The sequence below is a fragment of the Aquarana catesbeiana genome, linkage group LG02 (genome assembly GCF_042186555.1).
Source record: "Aquarana catesbeiana isolate 2022-GZ linkage group LG02, ASM4218655v1, whole genome shotgun sequence".
NCBI lineage: Eukaryota > Metazoa > Chordata > Amphibia > Anura > Ranidae > Aquarana > Aquarana catesbeiana.
Genome location: NC_133325.1, coordinates 513,662,647 through 513,683,235, shown reverse-complemented (window position 1 = coordinate 513,683,235; position 20,589 = coordinate 513,662,647). Strand labels below are relative to the sequence as shown.

Below are 20,589 nucleotides of genomic sequence, written 5' to 3'. Positions count from 1 at the left end.
TAAATTTATTACCCAATAGGATGCATTGGCTAATGCCCTTATTAAATATGCTCTTAAAGCAAACCCATCTCTCCTCCATATTCTTTGTTCCTAAGATTTTATCCCTAGTCATGCCTTCTAATAAGGTTCGTAGTTTAGAGAAGTTGGCTCTTTTGAAATTCAGTGTCTTTGTATTCCCCTTATGTTTCCTATTTGTGTCATTTATACAGAAGCCAATTGACCTGTGATCACTGTTTCCTAAATTGCCCGTATTTCCACATCCGTGATCAGGTCTGTATTGTTGGTAATCAGTAGATCCAGTAACGCTTTATTTCTTTTTTTTAAAGATATTTTTATTGATTTTAGGTTCAGTACAAACCAACAAACACAAAACAGTCACAAATAAAAATAAAAAAAAAACAACAAAAAAAAACAAAAACACACACGAGTATCTGATCCATTAAGCATACAAAAGTGGTATCCAATTGGTAATTAGATCACAAAAGTCATTGTAGGCATTTCATTTCAAGATGGTTGAGATATTGTTAATAATAACAGTCAGATATAGGCACCTCTGCACGACATAACCATATTAAAGGACCTGGTATTGAAGGTCCCTGTGGCACGGCCCATCAATGATCAATTGTGTTCAATTTTTAGAAAGAGTTAGTGGACTAGCCAACCATTTTCCCCATATTTTATGAAAGGTTTTATTTCGTTCGCGAATTTCAAAGGTTAATTTGTATAATGGAATGGAGTCATTTATAAGTTTTAACCAGAGGGACTTCAAAGAGGTCTGTGCACCTTTCCAGGACAGTAGAATAGATTTTTTAACATAAAAATAAAGTATACGGAGCAATCTCTTGGCATATGATGGTATATGTAAATCTCCAAATACTCCCAACAGGCAGTTCTTAGGGTGAATTATGTTAGGAAGGCCCAGCACAGTCGAAATGAAGGCACCCACTTCCTCCCAGAATTCACTAACTATCGGGCACGACCAAAAGCAATGTAAGAAGTCTGCCTCTTGGCCGCAGCCTCGGAAACAGACAGCTGATGGCAAGAGACCCATTTTATGCAATCTGGCCGGAGTGAAGTGGGTCTGATGAAAAATTTTAACTTGTATGATATGGTCTCGGGAGGAAATGTCAGAGGTTTTATATGTGTCACTAAATTCTGACCAGTCATCTTTTACCATAGAAATATCCAATGAATCCCACTTCTTCTGTGCTCTGTGAAACCTAGGGTTAAAGTCAGTCATTAAGGCTGCATAATAAGTGGAAACTAATTTAGAGGGTTCTGGTTGCCTAAGTAATCTTTCCAGTGGAGGCAGATCAGTGATATCATCTAAGGTACCAAATTGGGCGTGTATGGCATGTCTTAGCTGATAATAATAAAATAAGTGTGATCTTGGTAAATCAAAGTCAACGCTTTATTTCTAGTTGATGCGTCTACCATCTGAACCATGAAATTGTCCTGCAAGACATTTAGGAACTGGCAAGCCTTAGACAAATGCGTGGTTCCCTCCGCCCCCGTCTATGTCTGGATAGTTAAAATCCCCCATTATGATAACACTTCCCATCCTTGCTGCTAATCCAACTTGTGATAGGAGATCCATCTCCATCAGGTTAGGGGGCCTATAGCATACTCCCGGTAATATTTTCCCCTTGGCTTCATCCCTCTGGAGCTCTACCCATAAGGATTCCACCTCCTCCCTAGCTCCCTTAGTGATGTCATCTCTCACATTCACTTGTACATTATTCTTGATATATAGGCATACCCCTCCCCCTTTTTTACCCTTTCTATCCCTGTGATAAACGGTATACCCTTGAATGGTTGCCAGCCAATCATGAGAGCTGTTGAGCTGTCTGAAATTCCCACGAAATCCAAATCCTCCTTGTACAACAGCATCTCTAGTTCACCCATTTTGTCCGCCAGGCTCCTGGCATTGGTGAACATGCCGCGTAGTTTAGACTGATCGCATACTATCCTCTTATTGGGTGTTCCAAGATTGCAACAAGGACTTGTTACTATACTTACCTTGGGTTTATGTGCTTTAGTCAACCTACCACTAATGCCGCTAATTAGGGATGAGCCAAACACCCCCCCAGCTCGGTTCGCATCCAGAATACGCGAACGGACCGAAAGTTCGCACGAACTTTTGAACACTGTTAAAGTCTATAGGACTCGAACGTGAGAAATCAAAAGTGCGAATTTTAAAGGCTAATATGCAAGTTAATGTCCTAAAAAGGGTTTGGGGACCCGGGTCCTGCACCAGGGGACATGTATCAATGCAGGGGACATGTACCAATGCAAACAAAAGTTTTAAAAATGGCCGTTTTTTCGGGAGCAGTGATTTTAATGATGCTTAAAGTTAGAAAATAAAAGTGAAATATTCCTTTAAATATCGTACCTGGGGGGGTGTCTATATTATGCCTGTAAAGTGGCGCGTGTTTCCCGTGCTTAGAACAGTCCCTGCACAAAATGACATTTTTAAAGGAACAAATATCATTTAAAACTGCTTGCGGCTTTAATGTAATGTCAGCCCTTTGGGTCTTGTATGGATATTAAGGGGAACCCTGCACCCAAATTGAAAAAAGATTTCCTCTCACTTCTTGTTGTCTCCCTCCGTTTGTAAGTAGGAGTCGTTTGTAAGTCAGATATTTGAAATTAGGGGCCTGCCCTATATACTCTGCAGAAATTTTCTGCCTTAGGTGTTGGTGGTACCAGAACACTGTAAGCCCTCACAGTTACTCTTGGTGGGGTCTGGAACGGGCCCTGCTGTGAAATATTATATCAAGAATTGTAATTACATGCCCCTGTTGAACAGGGTCAGAAAAATTGGGCCTTTGGTGGTGGTGTGGTGGTGTTGCCACAACACTGTAAGCCCTCAGAGTTACTCTTCGTGGGCGCAGGAATGGGCCCTGCTGTGAAATATTAGATCAAAAATTGTAATTGCACGCCAATGTTGAACAGAGGCAGAAAAATTGGTCCTTAGGCACTGGTGGTGGTGCCACAACTCTGCAACCCTTCACAGATACTCTAGTTGAGCGCAGCAACAAGCCCTGCTGCAAAATATTACAGCAAAAATTGTAATTACACGCCCCTGTTGAACAGGGGCAGAAAAATTGGGCTTTAGGCACTGGTGCTGGTGCCACAACACTGCAACCCCTCACAGATACTCTAGTTGAGCGCAGCAACAAGCCCTGCTGCAAAATATTACAGCAAAAATTGTAATTACACACCTCTGGTGAACAGGGGCACAAAAATTGGGCCTTAGGGACTGGTGCTGGTGCCGCAACACTGCAACCCCTCACAGATACTCTAGTTGAGCGCAGCAACAAGCCCTGCTGCAAAATATTACAGCAAAAATTGTAATTACACACCTCTGGTGAACAAGGGCACAAAAATTGGGACTTAGGCACTGGTGGTGGTGCCACAACACTGCAACCCCCCACAGATACTCTAGTTGAGTGCAGGAACAAGCCCTGCTGCAAAATATTACAGCAAAAAGTCTGGTCAGGCTTTGCAGGATCAGGAAGGCCATGCAGTGTAGGTTTGCTGAGGCATGGGGCCCGGAGTCCTCTGGGTCACTAAGGATGACCTGATCTGCAGCCACCTCCTCCCAGCCACGTACAAGTCCATGGGTTTGTGGGGACTGAAAATGATCCCTTGAAGACTGCTGCTGATGCTAGGCTCCACCTCCATGCTGACACAATCCATCTCCTCCTCTTCCTGTGTGATCGGTGGGCCCGCAGGAATACTGTCTGGATAAAGGGGGCCTTGAGAGGTAAGGAAGTCCTCCTCTTCCTCCCTCTGTTCTGCCTCAAGTGCCCTGTCCATTATTCCATGCAGAGTGTGCTCCAACAGGTAGACAAGGACAGTATCACTGATGCATGCACTGTCACTGCTCACCATCCTCGTGGCCTCCTCAAATGGTGGCAGGACAGTGCATGCATCCTTGATCATGAGCCACTGGCGTGACCAAACAAAGCTAAGCTGCCCTGACCCTGTCCTGGTGCCATAGTCATACAGGTACTCATTGATGGCCCTCTGCTGCGTGTGCACCCGCTGCAGCATGGCCAAAGTTGAGTTCCATCTGGTGGGCATGTCACAGGCGGTTCTTGGGCAGGTTATATTCCTTTTGGAGGTCAGCCAGCCGAGCACTGGCATTATATGACTGGCGGAAATGCACACAGACTTTCCTGGCCTGCCTCAGGAGATCCTGTAAGCCTGGGTATCAGCACAAGAACTGCTGCACCACCAAATTAAGGATGTGAGCCAAACAGGGAACATGGGTGAAGTGTCCCTGTTGGAGGGCGGAGAGGAGGTTGGTGCCATTGTCGCAAACCACAATTCCTGCCTGAAGCTGGCATGGCATCAACCACCTCTGGGCCTGCCCCTTCAGAGCTGACAGAATCTCTGCCCCAGTGTGGCTCCTGTCCCCTAAGCACACCAGCTCAAGCACCACATGGCATCTTTTTGCCTGAGTGCTTGCGTAGCCCCTTGAACGCCTACGGAGCACCACTGGTTCAGAGGACAAATCTGAGAGGCCATGGAGGAAGAAGAGGAGGGGGTGAAGGAGAGAGGTGTGTCAGAATTACCACTAGTAGCATTTTGGAGGCATGGTGGCGGAACAAGCTCCAACAAAACTGCAACGTCCCTGTTCATGCCTGCTGGACCATGAGTCAGCGGTAATATGCACCTTACCTCTGACCACCCTGTCCAGCAAGGCCAAGACATTGCCTTCCACATGCCGGTAGAGAGCCGGAATCGCCTTCCGTGAAAAAAAGTGGCATTTGGGAACCTGCCACTGAAGTACCACACATTCCACAAATTCACGAAAGGGGGCAGAGTCTACCAGCTGAAAAGGCAGTAGTTGAAGTGCTAGCAATTTAGCCAAGCTAGCATTCAGACGCTGGGCATGTGGATGGCTGGGACCAAATTTCTTTTGCCGGTTTAGCAACTGGGGTAGGGAAATTTGCCTGCTACAATCGGACGTTGGTGTAACGATAGCAGATTGCCCGCAAGTACTTGGCACACCTAATTCTACACCTTCATTCCTCTCAGTGCAGGTTTCTGAGAGAACTGAAGGTATAGTGGGTTTGGAGATCCAAGCTGATGAGGAGCAAGGAGAGTTCCGCCTTGTTTTTTGGTGTGGGTCTTTTAAGTACGCTTGCCAACGGACTGCATGGGAGTTCGACATATGTCTGGTCAAGCATGTGGTGCCCAAGCGGCTGCTGTTTTGGCCATGCTTGATACACTTCAGACATATGTTGCAAACAGCAATGGTGCGATCTGCTGCACACGTCTCAAAAAAGGCCCACACCAAAGAACTTTTGGAAAAACATGTGGAGTCAGCAGCGCCCTGCACATGCAGAGCTCTGCGGTGTGATGCAGTCGGTTGGCTACCCTTAAGCTGGCCCCTGGAGGGCATCCTGCCTCTTTGGAGATGTGCCTCCTCCTCCTCTCTCCTATCAGGCACCCACGTAGAGTCAGTGACCCCATCATCCCCTCCCTCCTCGTCACTGAAGCAAACCTGGCAGTATGCTGCAGCTGGGGGAACATGACTGCCAGTTTGTTGTCCTTCTTGGGGACCCCCTTTAGCTGGGCTCACGTTACTGCCTTCAATCCGGGTACCATCATCAGATCCTTCAAATGCTGTGCATACTCCTGCAGCATTTATCCAACACTGTGGTCGAACAGTTCGGGGGACTCCTCAGGACATGATGGTGGGGCTAGGGAAGGAGTGACTGATGACATTGAGCGGATGGAAGAGGCCACTTTGGCAGCTGCATTGTCAGCCAAAGTACTCTGAGCCTGGGTGACAGAGGATGAGGAGGATGAGGAGGATGAGGACGGCTTGGTTACTCTACCAACTCATCTGCATGTTGTGGCTCAACACGGCCAGCTGCCGAAAAAAAGGACAAGCGTGTCCCATGGCTATGTGCTGATGATGCACCGTGTCCACGACCAGCAATGTTGGCTGTAGACACAGAGCCTGCTTGCCCTCTTTTAGTGGCCTGTGAGCACCTGCCTCTCCTTGTTGGCCTTCCAGACATACTGTATTTGATGTATTTGTAATGTATTTGAATAAGTACACCAGGAATGGCCTGCAGTGAGATGTAGCTGCACAAAGCTGGGATGTATATATACTGTATATAGATATATATATATATATATATATATATATATATATATATATATATATATACTGAATATACTGCAGCGAACTAAATCAACTGCCTGCCTGTAGTATATTAGGAAGAGAACAATAGGAACGGTCTGCAGCGAGATCTAGCTGCACAGGATACAGTACTGAATTTACTGCAGCTAACTGAATGAACTGCCTGCCTGTAGTATATTAGGAACAGAAAAACAGGAACGGTCTGCAGCAAGATCTAGCTACACAGGATACAGTACTGAATATACTGCAGCTAACTGAATGAACTGCCTGCCTGTTGTATATTAGGAACAGAACAGGAACTGCAGTGAGATCTAGCTAAACTGGATACAGTATAAGTATATATATATATATATATATATATATATATATATATATATATATATTAAATATACTGGAGCTAACTGAATCAGCTGTCTGCTCAATCTATCTAAATGAAATTAAATGGCACTCTTTCTCTCTCTCTCTCTGGATGCCGGAACACACTACACACGGCCGACGTGTAGGCGGTCTTATAAAGTGTTGGGCGTGTACTTAATCCCCTGAGCCATAATTGGCCAAAAGTACCCTGCCTATGGCTCTGTTTGCTTACAGCGCTGTGATTGGCCAAAGCATGCGGGTCATAGTGCATGCTTGGCCAATTATCAGCCAGCAAACTACTGCGATGACGCATTGCATTATGGGCCGTGACGCGCTGCTCAAATTTGGCGTGAATGGCCCATAATGTTCGATCTTTGAATGATCGAACAGCTGATGTTCGAGTCAAACTCATGTTCATCCCTACCCCCAATACTACCCCCTGGAATATTTTCCACGCTGATTATATCTACCTCTTGGCCCTCCCCCCGTCACCTAGTTTAAAAACCCCTCTAACTTTTTGGCCATCTTTACTCCAGCTGATCTGCACCCTCCTTATTTAGGTGCAGTCCGTCCCTTCTATAGTACTGGTTATCGACTGAGAAGTCGGCCCAGTCCTCCAGAAACCCAAATCCCTCCTTACTACACCAGCTCTTCAGCCACTTGTTTACTTCCCTAATCTCCCTCTGACTTTCTGGTGTGGCTCAATGTACCTGTAGTATTCCTGAGAATACTACCTTGGAGGTCCTTTTCCTCAATTTAGCTCCCAAGTCCCTAAAATCGTTCTTTAGGTCACTCCATCTGCCTCTGAATTTGTCATTGGTGCCAACATGCACCATGACAGCCAGGTCTTCCCCAGCCCCTCTCAGTAATCTGTCCATCAGATCTGTGATGTGTCGAACCCGAGCGCCCGGTAGACAACATACAGTTCGGCACTTCAGGTATTTGTTACAGATTGCCCTCTCTGTCCTTCTAAGAATTGAGTCCCCTGCCACCAGAATCTGTCTTTCCTTTCCCTTCCTTTCCCCCCCAGCACTGGATTGGCCTCCATGGCACTTTCCCCTCTACCCTTCCTGACCTGTCACCCATCTACTCTTTCCTAGTGCCTGCACCTCTTTGTCTCCACCCGCCTCTGTGCTGGCCCCTGCCGGCACCTGCCGTGTACGTTCCTGGCTCTCCTTTAGTATGGAGGGACTTCTCAGTGCTGACAGTTGCTTCCCCAGATTCAGAACCTGGGCTTCCGGGGAAACAATGTACTTACATTTTGCACAGCAGTATTCGCCCTCGATAGGATGATCAAGGAACGCATAAATGCTGCAAGATGTACACCGAGTCGCATCTCCACACCCACCGCATTGGGGATTATACCCTGTCCAAATTACCTAACAACTAGCTTCCTGACACTAATACTTAACAGACAATACACAGGTACTCAACAAGACAATACACAGGTACTCACTGACCAACGTGCACTCGATGATCAATGTGCACTCACTGACCATTCATCAGCCAGAAAGCTGTGCATGGTACATACTTGGACATTTCAACATGACAATCATCCAAAACACAAGGCCAAGTCGACCTGTCATTGGCTACAGCAGAATAAAGTTAAGGTTCTGGAGTGGCCATCTCAGTCTCCTGACCTCAATATCATTGAGCCACTCTGGGGAGATCTCAAACGTGCAGTTCATGCAAGACAGCCCAAGAATTTACAGGAACTGGAGGCTTTTTGCCAAGAGGAATGGGCAGCTTTACCATCTGATAAGATAAAGAGCCTCATCCACAAATACCACAAAAGACTTCAAGCTGTCATTTATATTAAAGGGGCAATACACGGTATTAAGAACTGGGTTATGTAAGCTTTTGATCAGGGTCATTTGGCTAGTTTCTGTTGTCATGATTTAAAAAGAGTAAACACAGTTGATTGATAATAAATGGCCTCAGCCAAACACTTACCATGAGTGAAAGAAAAGTTTTTGTGATATCATTCATATTCTCAGAAAAATGTCCACGAAATCATAAATTCTGCCGGTATGTAAACTTATGAGCACAACTGTGTGATAGGGAAAGCCCAGAACTTAAGGACTTTCAATAACGTTGACTGCTGAAGCCAAATTATAGATGATGTATTTAATATACAAACCCATAGTTTTAGCTATAGGCAGGGAGAACAAAACAGTAAGTACATGGTGACATTCAATATGATTGTTCTGACTGAGGCTAGGAGCCGAACTTCCTTTTATACTCTATACATAGCTTGGGGCTGCCTTGTAAGTTTCTTTGAAGTCCTGATTAAATTGTTGGTCATTGACAATGCTAAACAGATGGTCAATTCACATATAGATGTCACTTCCCAATCTCTGTGGGAAATCAGAGATAAACCTTTCCACAGATGAAGGTGTGAATGGCATTTGACCACAACCAAAAACAGCAGTTATATTATATAACTAAACATTTGTAAAAAGTACCTCTGCTTAATCAGAATACATGTTTTGATAATCATAACTAAATGTTTGATAAATAGTTATTCCATTTACCCTATCATGTGTGTGTGTGTATATATTATATATATAAATATATATACTAAACTGCCTTCACACCACTAACTAACCTGCCTAATCTAGCTCAAGTTCTTCTCTCCACGTTATTATCACACTATACACGGCCGCCGTGTAAGCAGCCTTATATAGTGTGGGGCGTGGATTTGGCCCCATGAGCCATGATTGGCCAAAGGCACACTGCCTTTGGCCAATCATGGCTCTCACAGCAGATTGCGCTGTGATTGGCCAAAGCATGCAGGTTAGGTCAAAGCACTGCAATTTCGCAGTGCATTATGGCGCTCGAATTTGCCACGAACGCCCCATATGTTCGGTTAGTTTGCGAGCAAACGAACACCCGATGTTCGAATCGAACTTACGTTAGACTAACATCGGGACCATCACTACTGTCAAAGACTTAGTTGTAGTATGTAAATCAAGAGTTTCTGCTTCACTATCTGTGTACTTATTCCTGGATAATGAATGCTAAAAGGTGAGCATTGTGGTCAGGCAACTCAATTTTCCAGAAGGAAGTCAGTCAGCAATGATAGACTGAATTTCAGTAAAAGTTCCTTTTATTTGTATTCTTTTTATTTTTTATAGCTTGTAAAATACAAGGGAAAATCTAATTGATCCCTTAATGGTGCTAGTAATAAATGTTCCCAAAAGTCTGTTTTTTGATATTTCACATATACTGGATATGTCACACATTTGGTAATCTATTTTCTTCTATTTTTTCTCGTTTCTTCAGTTTGAAATGTTGTATATAAATTCTTTTACAAGGCACATTTACTGCATATACCTAATTTTGTACATATCTTAAATTTTTCTTATTTTTAGAGAGAATGGGGAAGGATTAGAACACCTGTTAAGTTTTAACTGCTATCTGGGGCCTTGTTAGAGATTTACCCCCAGTTCCTGTCCTGTTGATGATATTTTAGGAAGGTGAGGTAACTCTCCAATGTCAACACAAATATACAGTAAATAGTAAGGCTTTTCTTTAGTAAAGTAGGAAAAGGCTATAAACCCTATCAAATTTGCATTGTTCTTTGTGTCCCTCCTGTAGATATCACCTCACTTCCTTTCTAGTAAAACTATTGTCATCAGGTCAGGAAGTGTTGTTATTTGGGGCTCCTTCAGACCCTCGACAGGGATTATTATACACTTAAACAGTACTGTCTTTGGAAATATTTTAATGTATCACACAAGGTAATCAATCCTTTTTTTTTATTCATGCAGTGTTTAATTCGGTTTACATGTTGATATAATGTACAGTATAGGCAGAATTTATATTTTTAATACAGGTTCTCATTTGTTTAATTTCAGTTCAGCTATGCGCACCACCACCAGATATTATCAATGGTGGCGTTTATCCTTTAAAGGAGGAATATTCCTATCTGGACTCTGTGACGTACTACTGCAATAGAAATTTGGCACTTATAGGTGAAAGCTCTGTCTCATGTAAGGAGGATGGGCAATGGAGTTCAAATGCCCCTGATTGCAGAGGTAAGTTTTGTGCATTCTACTACAAAAAGAAAAAAAAAAGTATAAATATATGTATGTGTGTGTGTGTGTGTGTGTGTGTGTGTGTGTGTATGTATATATATGTATATATGTGTGTGTAAATATATATATATATACGTCCTGAGAGATATGAAGCACATAAACACATCACAAGACTAACAACATAAATAGACCTGAAGTGTGCCCTGGCCTGTTGTATGGTAAACCCAGGTCTGCTGGGCGGTATGCCAAGAGAAGGGCGCATACCCTAAGAAAGTTTTAGGAGAAGTACCCTGAGAAGGGTAATGGGTGGGTGGGTACCGTGCACTGGAACCGACACTGATCATTGTGGGTGGTCTGGTTAAATACCCTCCGGGCTCCTCCCATAATTTCAGGCCAGCATACTTACCTTCCTATTTATGGTCGGAGCCCTCCGTCCTGAGAGATATGAAGCACAAAAACACGTTACAAGACTAACAACATAAATAGACCTGAAGTGTGCCCTGGCCTGCTGTACTGTAAACCCAGGTCTGCTGGGCGGTATGCCAAGGGAAGGGCGCAAAAAGACTTGGTTAGGGAGGTAATTATTTATTTATGTTTACTGCCATACTACAGGGCAAGCTGGCTGAAGGCTCATGACCTTTCTGCTTGCGGATTGGGGATGTATCGAGCGAAGCAAGTGAATTTCCACCTGCCCATCTTCTTGAGGACGTGGTCCTGGACCCCGTTTTGTGAGGCTGCTGATGCTACTCCAATGCGAAAGAATTTCCAGAAAATCGGCCGGGGTCAAGGCCTAAGTTGGGCAAAAGAATCCTAACGTGTCTAGTGAACTGATTGCTACTTAGAGGGCTAGTAGGGAACGGTAGTAATGGCTGTCCTCCGAGAGGTCGGACAGATGAGCTAATAACTCTTCTAGAATGGCCACGGGGCACCAGGCGTTGCGAGTCTGGAAAGTATGATATCTACCCCGGGACCAGACTGTTGTGTTTTGGACACCGTGAGGTGCGGGATGAAGTAATTTTGGTGGCGTGTCAGGTGGCGTCTACGTAACATATTACAACTGGGGCCGGTGACTGTGAATTCACTGGGGCGTAAGAAGCCGCAGAAAGTCAGGTAGATGGCTGCTTGCATGACCAGGCTGAAATTAACCCAAAGGGGAAAGTGACAGGATGGTAGACATGTCTTGGAATATGCCGCTGGTCGCAGGTAGGCGTTTACTATTGACTTGGAGTTGCCTGTGACTACCGCTTAGGATGGTCTTGACCGCATGGGCGGCAACGAAAGATGGTTTGGTAGGATCTTGTAAGGAGATGACGTTCTGGATGCCAGCTAAGTAGAGTCTAATGGTATTGTGTGACAATGCTAACTGTGTATGGCAGCATGATATGAAGACCAGGATTGTGATGGAGATCTCCTGATACTGCCCCAGGGTTTGAGGCTAGGAACCTGTCAAAGATCTTCCAGGCAGTACGGTAGGCCTTCAGGGTGTTGTGAGAAAATGATAGATTAATAAGGCAGGTAGCATTGTGAAGGTGTTGTTTTAATCCGAGGTTAGCTACGACCAATGTGAGATAAGAAACATGATCGGGTCGGTTCCAGATCCCTGCGAAAGGAATGACGCAAAGTTAAAACGGGTAGCGCGTCGGCCGAGTATTGCATTTGCCTGGGATGTAGATGCAGAGGACAATAGTTGGTGCTGTGGGGATAGTTGCACCAGCCTGCGCAGGAAGGCCACGATGGCTAGCGAGTTGGACCTGCTTTATTTATAATACTAGCTGTGGCTTGGTTGTCTGTGGCAAACGACACTGTTTGTCCTGCCCAGTTGCTGCCCCAGACTTGAGCTGCTGCAACAATGGGGTAGAGTTCGAACAAAGAGAAGGACTAACTGAACCCGGGAATAAAGAGGATTTCTGATGGCCATGGCCCTGCAAACTAAAGATGGCCAAAAATTGAGGCGAGGACCTGTGGAGGCTGCGGCGTCCGTGACTACCTGAGATGAAGAAGGAGATGCTGATGGAATGAACATTGACATGCCATTCCAGTTGGTGAGAAATTCGTTCCACATGGGCAGATCCGCTATTGCTGGCATGTCTAATTTAAGGATTTAGTCAGGGTCTTGTACCTGGGAGAGAAACACTAGGAGGCGTGAGATAAAGGATCACCTCGAGTCTGGCTGCTGCCTTAGCTGAGAATGAGCGGTGACAGTCATAGAATGAGCACCCTGCGTACTTGTGAGCTAGATCCACTACTGCATGCAGATACGGGTCCAGCTCTTCCCTCCTGTTGGGATTGCCCTGCATAGCATGTGTCTGACCGTCCCCAAGGCCAGCACAAACTCTGTGACAGTGAGCTTGCGATTAAGTCTAGGGTCTTTGGCCTTCAGGACGATGGAGACGTTTCCTCATGAATATGACTTGTTTTCGGCAAGTCGTGTACTGCTGCGAGGAGGGATGCTAAGTTAACGCCATTGCCGTCCAAGACGTCCTTCCTGATGCCCTGCTGGGACAAGGTGCGCAGAGAAGACAGTGGTACCGATGTCGGGCGCACTTGTAAGTGAAGGCACGGGAATGATGGTGGTGACTGGAGCTGGTAGGGGCGTAGCTGGGCGTACATCCAGGGCTCCCACTCTGGCTTGAACGTCAGTGACTGCTGTTGACAGTGTGGTCACCAAGGAGTGCAGCTGAGTAGTCGCTAAGAAAATAGACTGCAGTGATGCCTGGGTGCCTGGTAGGACTGCCAGTGGCGTTTTTTTTTTATATAAATGGTTCAAGCCCTGTGAGACTGTGAGCCACCGCTTGCTGCGCCCGCAAAGGGTGATGGCAGGGCGGAGGCGAAGTCATCGCTGTCGGCCTGCGACATGGCATCAGCTAAAAGCAAGGAGGGGAAATGCATATGCTTAAGGTAAGTTGAAAAGGTAGGAGCGGATAGATGCGTTTGGGTAGATAAGATGGAAAGGCAGAAGGAAAACAAGAACAACAGGACAAGGAATGACAGCCGTAGTGACAGCTAGTTTGCGTACGAGCGCTGTTGAGTGTGACTTTAGAAAACTCAAAAGAATGCGTGACAACCGAGGTGAGCCAGGAGGTGTCTGGTTAGGTTACCGATAGCTCGGGTATCCGTCTGTGCTCGGCACAGACTAATGAACCAGAGCCCCCCAGGGTGGACTGGGGCAGGTAGCTGAAGTCTGGTATTCTAAGTAGGAATGTTGCGATCTGTAGTTTATTGACGTATGTTTGGTCTGCTAACACTTGCACTGCCAGCAAGCTGGATGTTAGGCGACCTTGTCTGCGTTGTGAAGGATCTCGGATCGCTCTTCGAAAACAAAGTGAAGTGCACAGAAGTATATGACAGTTACTAATGCCTCGGGAGCAAGTCAAATCGTATATGTGAAGTAAAATATGTTGTGAAAGAGTGTTTAAGAGAAAAGCAAGGGGGGATCCCTTTGAACTACGCAATTGACTTTTGATGCCCTAGTAGTGGTGAAGTTTTGGTTGAGGTTGAGGACTGAGTTGACCGGGAACCTGTAGTAAGGTGACATGGGAATTTTGGTTTGACAAGGGGGATTGCAAAGAGCCGTTTGGGGCAAAGCTGGCCCCCTGGTGGAGATGCAAGCCCTCGACAATGTATATTTTTTTTGGGGGGAGATACTGTCCACACCTGGTGCAGGGTGGACCAACTGGTAGTCTAACTGACCTAAAGGGGAAAGCAATAGAGAAAATGAGGAATAGCCATGTTGCTACTGGAGATGATGAGTAGCCGTGTTGCTACTGGAGATGATGAGTGGCGGTTTGAGCCACTTGCTGAAATGCTTGCAGCGATTGCAAGGAAGCAGCCTTATTTGAAAGGCGAAAAACAAAGATTAGCAGAATTATAAGTATGTAGGAATGACCGTGCGCAACATTGTACAAATAGATGGAGTGGGATGTGAATGGGCTGCGACTGGACTCGGATCGGTTGGTGAAGGTTGTCTTGGCCGAGGATCCTAATCGTTGAGCCGGTGCTGCGACTGGACTCGGATCGGTCGGTGAAGTTGAATTGCCAAGGATTCGAATCGTTGAGTCGGTGCTACGACTGGATTCGGATTGGTTGGTAGAGTTCGTATTGCAGAGGATCCGAATCGTTGCACTGATGATGCGACTAGATTCGGATCGGTTGTGGATGTAAGGTGACTAGGGGGCTTGTATGCCGGATCCAAATCGTTGAGCCAGGGCTGCGACTGGACTCGGATCAGTTGGTGACGTTGTATTGCCAAGGATCCGAATCGTTGAGCCGGTGCTGCGACTGGACTCGGATCGGTTGGTGAAAGTTGTATTGCCAAGGATCCGAATCCTTGAGGTGGTCCTACGAATGGACTTGGATCAGTTGGTGGGGTTGTATTGCCGAGGATCCGAATCACTGAGGCAGTGCTGCGACTGGAATCGGATCGGTCGGTGAAAGTTGTATTGCCAAGGATCCGAATCGTTGAGCCGGTGCTACGACTGGACTCGGATCGGTTGGTGGGGTTGTATTGCCGAGGCTCTGAATCATTGAGCCGGTGCTGCGACTGGACTCGGATCGGTCGGTGAAAGTTATATTGCCAAGGATCCGAATCTTTGAGCCGGTGCTATGACTGGATTTGGATTGGTTGGTGGGGTTGTATTGCCAAGGGTCCGAATCATTGAGCCGGTGCTGCGACTGGACTCGGATCGGTTGGTGAAGTTTGCATTGCCGAGGACCCGAATCATTGAGCTGGGGCTGCGACTGGACTCGGATCGGTCAGTGAAAGTTGTTTTACCAAGGGGCCGAATTGTTGCGCTGATGATGCGACTGGATTCGAATCGTCTGTAGATGTGAGGTGACAATTTGGCTTATGTGTCGGATCCAAATTGTAACACCAATGATATGACGGACTCGGATCGACTGATGGTGATGTGGTTAAAGGGGCTTGTGTTTGCTGAGGATCTGAAGCGTAGTGCCGAAGCTGCGACTAGATTCGGATCAGCTGTTGGTGAGTGTTTGTTGTGCAGTAAGAGGTGTAGAGAGTCAGTTTAGATGAAGTGGGGGTTTCGTAGGAGGTATAGGGTTAGTAGGGGGGGGTTGATGTGTGGAACAAAGGTTTCGGGACCGTGCGCCGCTAATGCGACTTGATCCGTAAGTGATTCAGTACGGTTCGTAATGCCTAGTCAGCTAACTATGAATGGTGCCGATCGAAGGCTTATCGCGAGTCGTTAGGTCGCGGATGCGACTGGGCTCGACAGAGCTAGGCAAAAGGTGCGAATGACATAGTAAGGCTTACGGCAGTTTACAAGGGGGGGTGGCATGGTAACATAATGATTCGTTTTCTATAGGAACAGTAACAATAGCTCCTACCTGCGACAGAGAGTGTAACGGTCGGAAACCTGCGACCGGGGAACTGCGACATGCTGGATTTCGAGAGCAGGAACTCACAAACGTGCGGTGAGTTAGCAAAGTCGGCCTGGTGACGTAGTACCACGCACTGGAACCGACCGGTTGAGTCGGCCTCTGCAATGCATCTGATACGAATCAGTGTATAAAATGTATGAAATCAATCCGATATAAATCGGTAGTAAGGAGTATCTGATACAAATTGGTTGTAGAGTGTTGTAGAGTGTATGCCATCCCTTACTGTGAAACCGAACACCTACCAACCACCCATCCCTCCAGGCTAATCAAGTGCAGAGAAGGCACCAGGTGGGTTTAATTACACCTCAATCAGCCAAAGAAACCCATACAAACAATACATGCTCATCTCCTAATGGATGAGATGACAACCCCATGAACAATGAAGTTTTTAACCAGTGAAGCCTATTGTGAGTGATATTGAGAACGACCGACAGTGACTCGAAGGCTTAGATCTACGAACGAATCGCATGTTTGGCAGAAGGAACTTTACGAATGTACTACGCCTGTGCCAAATGATGTCGGGACATGAGCGACAACAACTACGTGGCAGGTTTTTTCACTAAAGGGGTGCAGGATAGGAAGCATAATGAACCGCAAGATTTGCACATGACACAAAAAAGTTTGGATACTACCTGCGACCGTGAGTGGGAACCACCGACGAAGACCTTAAATGAAGAAGCCGAAGTGCACCTGCAATTGAATGCACAAACTGCTGAACATGAGGTGAGCTGGGAAGAGTCGGCCCCAGTGAGGTACGGTACCGTGCACTGGAACCAACACTGAACATTGTGGGTGGTCTGGTTAAATACCCTCGGCGCTCCTCCCATAATTTCAGGCCAGCATACTGGCCTTCATATATATATATATATATATATATATATATATATATATATATATATATATATATACCATTAAAAGCAGGCTCCACTTCATCCGCTATATCTGCATTAAACAAAGAAGAGATCTGATGTCCAATAAACGCAATTCACTTTTACTTGTAATCCAAGTGCAATACAAATCATATCACTTTTCAGCCGATCAACAGTTTCCTGCATGCCATGCTCTTTTTCAATGTAAATAAGACAGGTGAAAAACATCAAGATAAATACCTCACACTGGACGTCCCACTACTGTTTCCTAGTGACCCCTATACATCATTCAATATCCACTGCATTATCATCAATAGAGTCCATTAACCCTTAATAGCCAAACTCATACTGGTCGTTGTAGGCATTCATATCCATATTCTGATGATGCAGTCTTTGATAAATACTTGCAACAGTTTAGTGTTAAATACACCCTTCTTTATATATCTAAAATGAAAAGTAAAAAAGATAATTTCCAGTTTATATACATAGCTGAGATCTTTATAAGAAGGGATACAAATCATAGTCCTCGTTAAAACCTTGCGGTTGCAAGGTGTTCTGTTTGTTGATCCACCAGCCCTCTCTCCTCTTAGAGCCCTTTCACAATGGGGCACGGGCCATGTTAGCGGTAAAGTGCTGCTAGTTTTAGCGGCGCTTTACCGGCACTGTGCGGGCGGGGCGCTTTTAACCCCAAAGAAGTGCCTGAAAAGCACCTTCAAGTGGTTTAGCGCTAAAAATAGCTCCTGAAAAGCACCTCTTAAGCCTCGCAGTGTGAAAGTCTGAGTACTTTGACATCCGAGTAGTTTCACACTGGGGCAGTGCGCTTGCAGGGCAGAAAAAAAAAGTCCTGCAAGCAGCGTCTTTGGGGCAGTGTGAGAGCTGTGTATACACTGCTCCTAAACCGCCCCTGCCATTGAAATCAATTGGCAGTGCTGCCGAAGCGCCTGCAAAACACTTCGGCAGCGGTGCTTTGCAGGCACTTTTAACCCCTTGTTAACCCCTTCTTTGGGATTAAAAGCGCCCCTATCCTGCCTGCACAGTGCTGGTAAAGCGCCATTAAAACTAGTGGCGCTTTACCGCTAACGCGCCCCAGTGTGAAAGGGGTCTTAAGTGACAAAATCATTTTGCTCCTTTTCCTGTGTTTAGATGTCCCCTCTAAGATCATAAAGAGCAAATCAGTATCAGTGTATCCCTGTTCTATAAAAAAAATCTAGGAACAGGGAGTCCTGGTTGTCTGTTGCAGATTGAGCGCTTGTGCTGTGTGATCCGATCTTTCATCTTTTGGGTAGTTTCCCTCACCCACATTATACCAATTTGCATGAGCAACATAAAAACATAAATGACATATGAGGACTGAAAAGTATGACAACCTTTGATCTTAAATTCCTGACTGGTCTATGTGTGAATCTCCCACCGTTTGTCATCAAACGACACCGTGTGCAATTAAGGTACAGGAAAGATCCGTTCCTATCTGTTTCTGAAAAACTGCTCTTACCGATATATCTTACAATTATTGTTTTCCCCAAAAGGCTTGCAATGGGACTGTTTGAAATGCTATTTTATTATTTTATTTATTTTAAAATGTCATTGCTATATAATATATATATATATATATATATATATATATATATATATATATGGTATTGCACTGAACATGGAATACACTTAGCACAATTTATTTACTGGGCTACTTATGTATCTTTAAATTGCTTAATTTTGGTCAAACGTTCTGTACAATCTTTTTCAGATAACCGGGAATTCTTCCCACATAGATATTCTGTTCTCCCTGCAGGGGGGCCAGGAAAACACACAGTGATTATTGCTAGCAGCTATAGCTGCTGGCAATAATCACATAAAAAAAACATGCTGTTTGATCGATCAACTTGGGTACAATCGGCCATACATTGTTCAAATCTCGGCCAGTCTCTGCTGAACCGGCTGAGATTCGAACCATCTATGGCTGGCTTAAGTTATTGCAACATGCAATCATACGCAGCACTGTTGGTGCCCATGGAGCTCCCACAAAGGAGAAGGGGGGGTGCTTAGGAACATGTTACACCCTACATATAGGTGTAACATATAACATGTTCCTGAAGGTGAACTTAGCCTTCAGCAATGAACTAACACATTTAAACCTAGTAGCAACATGAAATAGCAACAACAATAATGAACGCTGGCCTAGGAGCAGGATCATCAGTGTATCTTAATCCAAAAAGAAATCTAAACTAAAGAAAGCTGATGCATACCTACGCATTATACACAGTTGAAAGCTAGAATCGCAACTCAACCCTATAGGTGACAACCAGGGGAGGGCTGGCAGCCTTAGGCCTGGGGGGCAAGTCCAGTCAAGTGGCCCATTGAACCACTGAATCAGCTCACATGTCCATGCCCACCTGGTTTTATAATGGATGATTGATGTTATGCAGCAAGATAAATATGATACAATGTGGTAATTCCATTTTTTAAAATACGTTTTATTGCAAAAGTAAACAAAGAACAGAAGCAAGTAATATTGCATAAACTATTATTGCATAATATTGCATTACCCCTGATTCACTGGTAAGATGGGATTGTTTGATAGCACTGAACACTTGAATACGTTTTAAGGGGGTACCAAGGCCTCAGAAATTCCATGACAATACAGTACACATTGCAGCCATCATAACAAATAGTGTAATGGGTGCAAAGCACATAAATACCTACTGTGTGTCAAATTCAGATCCATGTTCTCATGACTTTGAGACCGACAATGCGTTGTGGAAGTTAACCGAGAACACTCAGGTTTAAATGTCACAAAACTAAAAACATGAAACAGTAAAGAAAACAAGTCCGTCAATAGGGCATTGTCGTCATAGTGCAACGGCATATATAAAGACCATCCGTAGGAAAAATAGCCTCTTTAACTCTGTGTTGCGAGTATGGCAGAGAAATCCACCTCAGATGGAAATAAGCCATTGAATAGTTCTGTCCTAGAATTAGAACTGCATGGCAACATGGTGGAGTGCTCTGTGCTGATTACCATTTGGCTTGTCACCAGGTTGTTCTGGACTGTTCAACCAATGTGCATAGTCATGTGAGTAGTCATTGTACATTAAGGAGGATCATATTCAGCAAAAGATAAAAAACAAATAAGAACAAGAAAACACACTAGAGCGTGCCAGGGGACTGTGCAGCATATTCCAGCAGGGTAGGAGAATAGAGGAGCCACCAACAAAGGGGGACCACCCAGGCCCATCGCCAGACAGGCATCCAACCGAGGACCCCACAAACGGTGCCATTGGTAAGAAACAGGCAGAGAATCCCCACACGAACAGGGTGTTCCTTAAACAGGGCGTCTGCGCTGCAGGCGAAGCCAATCCTTATTGATAAACCTTCTCACTTAACTTTTTCAAAAAAAATATAGAAGCCAAAGAAATATCTATATAAAACTTTTAAACTAAATATCTGTTCAAACAGTTAGCAAAGACCTCATCAAGGAAGAACTTTGACGAATAATTTCCAATACATCAGGAAACTGGACCAGTTCCAGAAGATCTCTCTCCACTGACATGAGCATTAAGGCATCAAGCAGTTCTTGTCCCATTGTGGCTCGAAGTCGATTCTTGATGATTTTCAACTTGCTGAATGCTCTCTCACATGATACTTGTGTAAAAGAAAGGGTCAACATGTACTCATAGGCGACTGAAATATTTTCATAAGCTGTAGAAGAAAGGGTGTATTTTAGCAACAACCTGTGACAGCAAAAAAAGCACTGCTTGCA

The 20,589-nt window shown here is 45.1% G+C and overlaps 1 protein-coding gene across 3 annotated transcripts in view; it reads left to right on the top strand.

Moving 5' to 3' along the window:
- LOC141128474 (C4b-binding protein alpha chain-like) overlaps nucleotides 1–20,589 on the top strand; it is a 448,459-nt gene that overhangs the window by 234,945 nt on the left and 192,925 nt on the right. For all 3 annotated transcript variants that reach the window (XM_073615780.1, XM_073615778.1, XM_073615779.1), the window contains exon 10: nucleotides 10,384–10,563. In XM_073615780.1, the coding sequence (XP_073471881.1) occupies nucleotides 10,384–10,563 (180 nt within the window). The remainder of the gene's footprint in view (nucleotides 1–10,383; nucleotides 10,564–20,589) is intronic.